The following is a 10,806-nucleotide window of genomic DNA, read 5'->3' on the forward strand; positions in this document are numbered from 1 at the left end:
TGTTATTGTAACTTTAAGTGTGATGTAAAAATAACATACAAAGTAATTGAAAACTACATGGAAGAGAAGTTACAATAACTCATCAGAAAAATTGATAGAACATTTTCGTTCGTACAATATGAACATTTACTTTTTATGTTATATTAACACATGATAGTAATTATTTCAACTTAAATTATTTTTGATAGAAACATTTAATAAATTTTAGTAAATTTGATTATTTTATATGTCAAAGTTCATGATTATTTGAAGATTTACTTTCACTTCTTTTAGAATGTTACACTGACTTTGTGACATGTTGATTGTTTAAAATTATTGTGTTAAAAACATTTCAAATAATATCCCATTTCTAAGAGACATACACAAAATGTTAAGTTATGAAGTTAACATTAATGTAACATATAAAATTGTTATAAAAATAATAACATATCAGTTGTATGTTAATTTTGCATTGAAGTAGTAATCAAAACATGGCAACACAAGAAAATTTTAACACATGGACGCACAATTTTTAACGGTGTACCATTATCGGCCCGACAAATCGCGCCGAATAAACTCGAGCCCATCGCGCCATGCCGTGAGCGTTATTAAATGGCGCAACCTTCTTCTTTTCCTCGCACCCTGGAGAGACTTTGAACTATTAACCCCCAGCGGACCGATGCGATTCCTCACGTGACGTAGCCGCTGTGTCACGTCGCAGCGGTATTTATGCCGGTTTCATTATGCTTTTACGCGGCGAAATAGGGCAGCGGCACCGCAACGCATTAACGCTCTGCATTTGCGATTTTATTCCACGTTATATTCCGGAAAATGAAGATACGCGGAAACAATATGAATCAAGATGGAATTAATTAACTAATTAATTAACCAGACGGCATGTAGAAATGATATTGATTACTTTACAAATTGATATTCAACGTGAAGCATTTCTCGATGCGAGAAACGACATGATCGTATCCGTATTTTGTACATTTGCGAAATAAATGTGAGGATGGGATAGAAGTTCACCGCATTGAAATATTTCGCGGTGCTATTTGTTGAAAAAAATTCAAAGTCTTCATCCCTCAAAGGTAACGAGATATCTGTAAATAGCGGGAGTGGAGTGTCCGCCAGAAACAGGTTTGAAACGTCGCACTTTTCGAAAACGACATCGAAATCTTTTGTCACGATAAAACGAGGGTGGCCCGCGTAAATGCTCTGTAGAAACTGTCAAAAAATTGTTCAGGGAAGCATCGGACAAGGGTGCACGCTCTGGCGACCCGAAACTACGGTAAATCCCACAGGAACCGACACCCATTCACCACAGGGAAGCCCTCAGACCGCGTACAAACGTTTCGAATCACATCTCAACTATCGTTCCCGGCCACTCGGCCGTGACAGTAGTCGGCTAGCGGCAAAAGCGTATCTGGGCAGGGTGGTGCGGGTGTCGGCGGTGTGTTTACAGTGTTACCCTCACACACCTGATCCCTATAATGCTCCTCCGCGCGCGTCAGGTCGCGTCAGTGAAAGGGTGAAACGCGCCCGGGCGTGAGCGGACTTAAAATTCGCGAAGCCATCTTGCGCGAGATACCGCACAAAACGTGAGTCACCTCGACAGCATCTCTCATGGATCACGCGGTCACGGAAACCTCTTCCCGGCGAAATTTTGTCTGTGACTTAACCGATGCTTACAATTAGTGCAAGTATATTGAGATATTGCTGTTGCAGTTCAAAGAGAATCAAAGAAAATCGGTTAAAAAGAAATTTCTCGGAATTGTGACAAATAATGCATATACAGGGTGGCCCATTTTAATTTATACAGTCGATTTTTTAAAAAACTAAAAGGGATACGAAAAAATGTTTCAGACAGACATGTCACGATTTCGAGGGGGACATAAGATGATACCATTGGTTTGACCTTGAATAGTCGTTTGAAGGTCACGCGAAGATCACCTTCAATTTCTTAAATTGAAACCCCAACTTTTTATTGCAGATTCTTATTCTCCATCGAAAAGTAAGTAACTTTTGTCTGAAACATTTTTCCGAAAAATGTTTCAGACAAAAGTTACTTACTTTCCGGAAAAATGTTTCAGACAAAAGTTACTTACTTTTCGATGGAGAATAAGAATCTGCAATAAAAAGTTGGGGTTTCAATTTAAGAAATTGAAGGTGATCTTCGCGTGACCTTCAAACGACTATTCAAGGTCAAACCAATGGTATCATCTTATGTCCCCCTCGAAATCGTGACATGTCTGTCTGAAACATTTTTTCGTATCCCTTTTAGTTTTTTAAAAAATCGACTGTATAAATTAAAATGGGCCACCCTGTATAAAAATTAGTAATATAAATTAGTGACTAGTGTATATACACATGTATTAGATTGATTAATAATGCATTGAGTGCGGACTTTAAGTATCGAATAATATAAATGTATATAAAATATTTTTTGGTGACTTATATTTGCATAAATGTAATAGTTGCGTTCTCTTTTTCTTGTTATTCATAGATCTCTGATTTAAAGTTTTATCTCTGATAAAAATTTTATTCGCATTGTTGCTAAAAATGTATAATTTTGATGTATCAGTAATATGTATAAAAATAGCAAGAACAAATATTTCAAAAATCAAACAATAGTTTGAACAGCTTGATGTCTACGATATGTCTACGAAGGTAATCAATGACGCGACCGTAAATGGGTTTTTGAAAGTACCGTAGTCAAAATACAATTTATTATATCAAGCATATCATATCAAGCCGTTGAATATCACGTATCCGTAAACATTTAAAAATGTTATGTCCAAATCGTGAATTTACCAATCAAATGTTCAGTGTAGTTTAAATATTTTGAAAGTTCTGCGTTATATGCTACTGTCAATGTTATCGATCCTCACATATTGCAAAATCAATATACCAGAGGGAAAAGTAAAAGCGACCTCAGTTTACAATGAAACTTGTTGAAATTCTGTGCCAGCCTAGTGAAATTGGTAACAGAAAAGTATCATAAAATGAGTATTTCTAAAAAGAGTGATTGGTTTTATTTTTGATTGATCAGTGCTATAACAATAATTGGCAGCAAAAGAGTTTATCAGCTACATATAAGATTATCAATTTTTATAAAAAAGTATTCTTTAACTAAATCCATCGCCATAGCTTAAGTATAATTAAAGTAAACAGCTATTAAACAAAATGCATTAAATTTTTATAATTAAATCAATCAATTTTTACAGGTACCAGTCATTGACTGTTTATCAAACTAATACTTTTTGAAGCAATTGTTGGAAAATGGGAGAAAAATAAAGAAAAAGAGATAAACAAAGGAATATCATGTTACAGAGGATAGTAATCGATAAATAAAACTAGTAATGGGATTTTTATGAAATTCATAATAATACGAAAGCTATCTTACGAAGAAAAGTTACTTTCTATGAATATAGAATATTATACCTAATTGAATGCTTAATTGATAAACAATTTACTCAATGAGGTGGATTGTTTGAAATTAATTACCTGAAGAGATTCAGTTTTGATGGATAATTAATCATATAATAAACGGCTTTTATCAAATTGCATTTTCCACAAAAAAGAGCCGTTCTTCTTTAAATGAAATATTTTTCCAGCGCAGTTTTTCAGTAATACGTTATTGATAGAACTTCTTTTGCTGTACTTTACATGTAATTAGAAGTTAAAATTTATTTCAAGTCTAAATAAACGATTCAAGTTCAATGTTGAAATCAATTATCTTCATTCTTTAGTGAGATGTCGTATATCGTGAAGGTACGATCGATGTGTTTTAACTCTTCCAATGCCCCTCATAACTGAGTGTCACGAGCGCAATTGGCATTTCGCTAATGGAAATAGCAACACGTAGTTCCACTATTTTAGATGAAAGATTAATTATGCAATCGAAATGCTTTCGTACAAATACCGCGTGCAAACATGTACAAACATATACCTTCCATGTACTAATTATGATTTTGATATTATTAGATAAAACATCCTGTCATCGTCAATCCCACTAAATCACGGCGTTACGGCAATTCCATACTACATCAATTGCCCGTTAACGCAAATCTCGTAGACTAAACATTATTAGGGCTTTCCTCATCCGAGAAACTCTCAATTATAATTATCAACAAATTACAGTGTACACGGTTACAATGGTTATCCAAATTTTGGGAACATTCGTGAATTAATGTCTATTAATTTGAAGTGCGTCATTCAGATATGAAAATGAATTCTGAAGCTGGATGCGCGGGAAGAAATGGATTACATCACTATCGTTTGTTCATATTTCTCGCTTGAGTGTAGCTCATTAAAACTGGATATACTTAAGGTTTGTATAAAAAGTGTATTTTGTAAATCGTGGGTTTGAATAAATAGTAGTTAGAATAAATAGTAAACAAGGTATGAAATAAATTGCTACTCTCTTTAGCAACAGAGGTTCCTGCTAGGGAAAAAACTCTATATTATTTACCGCCCCGTGGTAAAACCATTTTAAATAGGATTCATCTTCAAACGTAATCGCGAGGAGGCTTTTGAAGATAACCGTCCGCTGTGCCAATCTCCTTGCCTCAGCCGTTTGAGAAACCCTGAGTACTACGTGCTCGAGATCCTGTCGCTCCCGCACGCGCGAGAGTTATCCCCTTTTCCCAACCCCGGGGCTCTCACACCGCCATAGTAGTAAACAATACCCCAACGTGTCTAGCCGGGGCTAAAAGCGACTCACGTCTCACGTGTCACGTTCGGCCATTTGCAGAAGCGAGAGCGGAGATAGCCGGACCGGGGGAGAAATTCGTCAGGCCCGGCAGCACGTTACAGCTCCACTGCCTGGTGAAGAAATCCACGGAGGTGCCGTCGTACCTGTTCTGGTACCACAATTTCCGTATGATCAACTACGACGTCGAACAGGGTGTCAACGTCAGCACTGACCTCGTTGGCCGGGAGAGTTGGCTGGAGGTGCCAAGGGCGTCGGACCGTCATTCGGGCAACTACACGTGCAAGGCCAGCAATGCCCAACCAGCGCGTGTCCTGGTGCACGTGTTCAAGGGCGACAATCCGGCTGCCATGCAGCACAGCATGGCGTCATCGCCGTCGATGATGGCCTGCACCGCGCTGCTCACCATGTTCATCACGCTGAAACTGGCGTTGCAGACGAACTGGAGCTTGTGACGTGCGTGAGCGTAAGACTCGCGGGTGCCCGAGGTGTGTTAGCGAAATTCCGTGACACTCGCGCGTTTCCCGCGATGACCGCGTGTGCGAGGCACCATGTATGCGTACCGCGATTAACACGTACCGCCGAGATTATAGAACGGTGGTATAGTCATGGTGGTTCCAGTTGAAGACCCATCCCGAATTGTTCTCGGACCGGCGACGCCGAAACTCTTGGAGCTGCGAGATTGTCTGTGATTGATTACTGTACGTTCAAACGATCAAGCTCATTCGTCGCCGAGTGCAGGACGGTTAGATTGGGAGATTCGCAGCTGTGATTATTTGCACCACCGGGCGACCGATTGATCTGTTCCAAGTCGGTTTAGTTAATAGTTCGACAAGGAGTATGTAACTACGTTAGAGCACGCTAATGCAAAGCAGGATGAAGCTGTTACATTGATAATGATCGGTCAAGTGCTCAATCGCCCTCTAACGAAATTCTCTAATCATTAAAATTGTGTGTGATTGATCCAATGGAGATCGAAGCAACAGTAGCATAATGATGGCTCAGCCATTTGCACTGAGAGAATCATTTATTGGACTGAAGAAAGCTCAGTATTCGCCTGGAATAAAGTACCATCGTAACGTCGTCCGGATGAGCCGCGCTATATCATTCACTCTTCTGCCGATCGATCGTTTACATTCCATGTCGCATGAAATTGAGAATCGGAAGCAGAAATATTGGCCCGTAATGCAGAGGCAAATGGTATCAAGAGAGCGCTGGATTAACTCCGGCCGGATCATATTCGCGATCGATCGTCCGTGAGTTCGCGTTTTCGACGCGGGCAAAAAATGATCGTTAATAGGAGCGAAGACAGCGTGCCATCAATCTAGCAGCGAGCACGAAGAATTCGGTGCTCCCATATATCCTACAGCTACGGCAAACTGGAACTCCCGTGCGCGTGAATGCGAGGCGTTACCTCGTACGCGAGCGAAGGTTGTTAGAGAAATCCCTGTACGTGATCTATTAGGGGTGTGATTTAGTTTTGAGGGTTCTTTTGCTGAAAAACGCATGTATTTAAATATGATAATGAATGAATACCTTAATCCAAATATTTTCCTTCGTTTTCTATAACTTTTTCCCATCTTTCTGGCATGACATGGATTCCACCACGATAAAATCACTCTTCTTTTCAGTTGATCCATTCGTCGACGGATTTTCGCACTTCTTCCAAATTATCAAAGTGTGTATCCTCTAAAGCGTGTTGCATCCACCGGAACAAATAATAATCGCATGGAGCAATGTCCGGAGAATACGCGGGTGCGGTAAGACTTCCCATTCGAGCTCTAATAGCGTTTCTTTCACTGATAACGCAACGTGAGGTCGAGCCTTGTCACGAAGAAGAATCACTTTCCGTCGTTTACTCGCAATTGGTGGTCGGTTTTGGTCCAATGCTTGCTTCAACTTGTACAATTGGTGTCGATAACGATCAGCCGTGACAGTCCCATGCGGATTTAACAGCTCATAGTACACTATCCCCCACCAAATACAGAGCATTACTTTTAAACCGTGAATTTGCGTCTCGGAGTGGATGTTGATGGTTCGCCTGGATCCACCCATGATTTTCTGCGTTTCGGATTATCAAAATAGATGCACTTTTCATCCCCAGTAACAATCCGAGACAAAAGACTCTTCTTTTTTTGCCTGGCGATCAACAAAATGCAAATGTTCAAATGGCACTTTCCGATAATTCATGTCGAACCCATTTCCCTTCTTTCTGAATTTTTCCCATTTCATGTAAATGTTTGGCAACTGTTGTACGATCAACATTTAATGCTCTGGCAAGAGATGGATTCCACCACGATAAAATCACTCTTCTTTTCAGTTGATCCATTCGTCGACGAATTTTCGCACTTCTTCCAAATTATCAAAGTGTGTATCCTCTAAAGCGTGTTGCATCCACCGGAACAAATAATAATCGCATGGAGCAATGTCCGGAGAGTACGCGGGTGCGGTAAGACTTCCCATTCGAGCTCTAATAGCGTTTCTTTCACTGATAACGCAACGTGAGGTCGAGCCTTGTCACGAAGAAGAATCACTTTCCGTCGTTTACTCGCAATTGGTGGTCGGTTTTGGTCCAATGCTTGCTTCAACTTGTACAATTGGTGTCGATAACGATCAGCCGTGACAGTCCCATGCGGATTTAACAGCTCATAGTACGCTATCCCACCAAATACAGAGCATTACTTTTGAACCGTGAATTTGCGTCTCGGAGTGGATGTTGATGGTTCGCCTGGATCCACCCATGATTTTCTGCGTTTCGGATTATCAAAATAGATGCACTTTTCATCCCCAGTAACAATCCGAGACAAAAGACTCTTCTTTTTTTGCCTGACGATCAACAAAATGCAAATGTTCAAATGGCACTTTCCGATAATTCATGTCGAACCCATTTCCCTTCTTTCTGAATTTTTCCCATTTCATGTAAATGTTTGGCAACTGTTGTACGATCAACATTTAATGCTCTGGCAAGAGATGGATTCCACCACGATAAAATCACTCTTCTTTTCAGTTGATCCATTCGTCGACGAATTTTCGCACTTCTTCCAAATTATCAAAGTGTGTATCCTCTAAAGCGTGTTGCATCCACCGGAACAAATAATAATCGCATGGAGCAATGTCCGGAGAGTACGCGGGGTGCGGTAAGACTTCCCATTCAAGCTCTAATAGCGTTTTCTTTCACTGATAACGCAAGTGAGGTCGAGCCTTGTCACGAAGAATCACTTTCCGTCGTTTACTCGCAATTGGTGGTCGGTTTTGGTCCAATGCTTGCTTCAACTTGTACAATTGGTGTCGATAACGATCAGCCGTGACAGTCCCATGCGGATTTAACAGCTCATAGTACACTATCCCCCACCAAATACAGAGCATTACTTTTAAACCGTGAATTTGCGTCTCGGAGTGGATGTTGATGGTTGGCTTGGATCCACCCATGATTTTCTGCGTTTCGGATTATCAAAATAGATCCACTTTTCATCCCCAGTAACAATCCGAGACAAAAGACTCTTCTTTTTTTGCCTGGCGATCAACAAAATGCAAATGTTCAAATGGCACTTTCCGATAATTCATGTCGAACCCATTTCCCTTCTTTCTGAATTTTTCCCATTTCATTTAAATGTTTCGTAACTGTTGTACGATCAACATTTAATGCTCTGGCAAGAGATGGATTCCACCACGATAAAATCACTCTTCTTTTCAGTTGATCCATTCGTCGACGAATTTTCGCACTTCTTCCAAATTATCAAAGTGTGTATCCTCTAAAGCGTGTTGCATCCACCGGAACAAATAATAATCGCATGGAGCAATGTCCGGAGAGTACGCGGGTGCGGTAAGACTTCCCATTCGAGCTCTAATAGTGTTTGTTTCACTGATAACGCAACGTGAGGTTGAGCGTTGTCACGAAGAATCACTTTCCGTCGTTTACTCGCAATTGGTGGTCGGTTTTGGTCCAATGCTTGCTTCAACTTGTACAATTGGTGTCGATAACGATCAGCCGTGACAGTCCCATGCGGATTTAACAGCTCATAGTACGCTATCCCACCAAATACAGAGCATTACTTTTAAACCGTGAATTTGCGTCTCGGAGTGGATGTTGATGGTTCGCCTGGATCCACCCATGATTTTCTGCGTTTCGGATTATCAAAATAGATGCACTTTTCATCCCCAGTAACAATCCGAGACAAAAGACTCTTCTTTTTTTGCCTGGCGATCAACGAAATGCAAATGTTCAACCAGTTCGCAATGGCACTTTCCGATAATTCATGTCGAACCCATTTCCCTTCTTTCTGAATTTTTCCCATTTCATGTAAATGTTTCGTAACTGTTGTACGATCAACATTTAATGCTCTGGCAAGTTCTGAAGTGGATTCTGTTGGATGTTCGTCCAATAATGCTTGGAAATCTGCATTTTCAAGCTTTTTGGTTGTCCCGAGCGTTCTTTGTCCTTCACATCAGTATCACCACTTTTAAAGCGTCTAAACCAGTATTCACACGTCTTAATTGATGGGGCAGAATCACCATAAGTTTCCACAAGAATTCTATAACCGTTAGCGGCAGTTTTCTTTTGATTAAAAAACAAAAGCAACGCATGTCGAAAATGCTGTTCCGGAAGTTGCATTTTTACGATGATATAAACACGACTGTTATTGCATCTATTGCTACAATGCTACTAAATGTGATGGATAATGTCAATACTGTAAGAAAGAACAGTTATCGGAAACAGCTATTGGAACAAACTGACACTACACCCATCTGTTGCAAAGCCCTCAAAACTAAATCACACTCCTAATATTTATGTCCGCGCCCTCTGTTGGTCACAGACAACGCGTGACGCGTATAATGTAATTAAACGTTAAACTTAAAAACCGATAGGAAAAATCACGTGCGTGACAAATGACTTTATCGAGCGCTTCGACCTACTCGATGTACGTGAAAGTAAGATTGATAACGTGGGTCGAACCTGTCCGCGATGCATCAAACCGCGATGTTGCGTGGGCATCAGCGGCGACCACCCCGACGGTGCATTAAAGTAACGACGATGATGCATTCGCCACCGTGATGCGGCATCGCTAATCGACCAGACACCGGCAGGACGCCGCCGCTGCTTCGTTCGACCTGGAAGAGAAGCTGCCGTAAATACGTCATGGAAGAGATATGGCCCCGAGAAGTTACGGGAATGTCTTCTCTCACGAGCTGGCCTAAGATACTTTACTCTGACGGGATTTTAACGAGGGTTAACGAAAGAGATTCGGTGGGATATTGCCTTCCTACCGATGTCCCGAGCAACAGTTTGATAGGCAGTAAACGGTGGACACACAAGTGAAAGTAATGTCCAGACTGAGCAAACTAAACTTGCTGTAACTATGTGTTCTGTAGAATCTGATGCTCTTGTCGCAAGCCGCGCTCGCATACAAGCGAACGTTTATTACTCTCTGAGATGCGAAACTATCGTGCCAAAGTTCTTTTATAATTAAAACTTTATCGAAAGTGTCAGTTTCAAGGCATCTCGACTTAACCCGTTCGCATCAATAAGTAAAAGTATGCCTGCCTTTTAGCGAAGACTGCAGTTTCAAAATCCTACTTTTGTCCTAACGTTTCTAGTCATTAAAATTAATACGTCGTTATTGATATAAATATTTATTAGTGAATTTTCAACATAAATTACATTTCAAATGAATAACATATAGATTTTGTTAAACTTATTGAACATGCAACAGATTATGTGTTATGATGTGCTAGAAATATTGTTTATCTTATTCATCAATTTCAATATTTTCCTTATCGTTAAACTTTTATTTAAAAAAATTGAAAATTCGATATACATAAACGTATTTGCAAGTATGCAATGATAAATTACTGCGGTATTTTCTATCCGGACGTCGACAATGATGCGATCGGCTTAAGCAATGTTGCGTTGTTAATAACGGCGATAATAATAAGAATAATATTCGCTCAATAATGGTCTCATCATTTTCTTCAACACTGGAAGAAGAAGCACCGCATGCTGTTCCTTCCGCGCGAGGAGGAGCCCTTGGATCAGATCGACGAGTAACAAGCTCGACGCCTCATCTTGACGTATGATTGATGCAAGAACGCATCGCGTGCGCTTTTCCGATAAT

The 10,806-nt window shown here is 40.3% G+C and overlaps 1 protein-coding gene across 1 annotated transcript in view; it reads left to right on the forward strand.

Moving 5' to 3' along the window:
- Positions 1–6,142, forward strand: part of LOC105286206 — a 167,997-nt gene extending 161,855 nt beyond the window's left edge. The window contains exon 5 of the mRNA XM_026974830.1: positions 4,736–6,142. Within this exon, the coding sequence (XP_026830631.1) occupies positions 4,736–5,148 (413 nt within the window). The 3' untranslated portion in view covers positions 5,149–6,142. The remainder of the gene's footprint in view (positions 1–4,735) is intronic.
- Positions 6,143–10,806: the final 4,664 nt, after the last annotated feature.

Source organism: Ooceraea biroi, chromosome 14 (genome assembly GCF_003672135.1).
Source record: "Ooceraea biroi isolate clonal line C1 chromosome 14, Obir_v5.4, whole genome shotgun sequence".
NCBI lineage: Eukaryota > Metazoa > Arthropoda > Insecta > Hymenoptera > Formicidae > Ooceraea > Ooceraea biroi.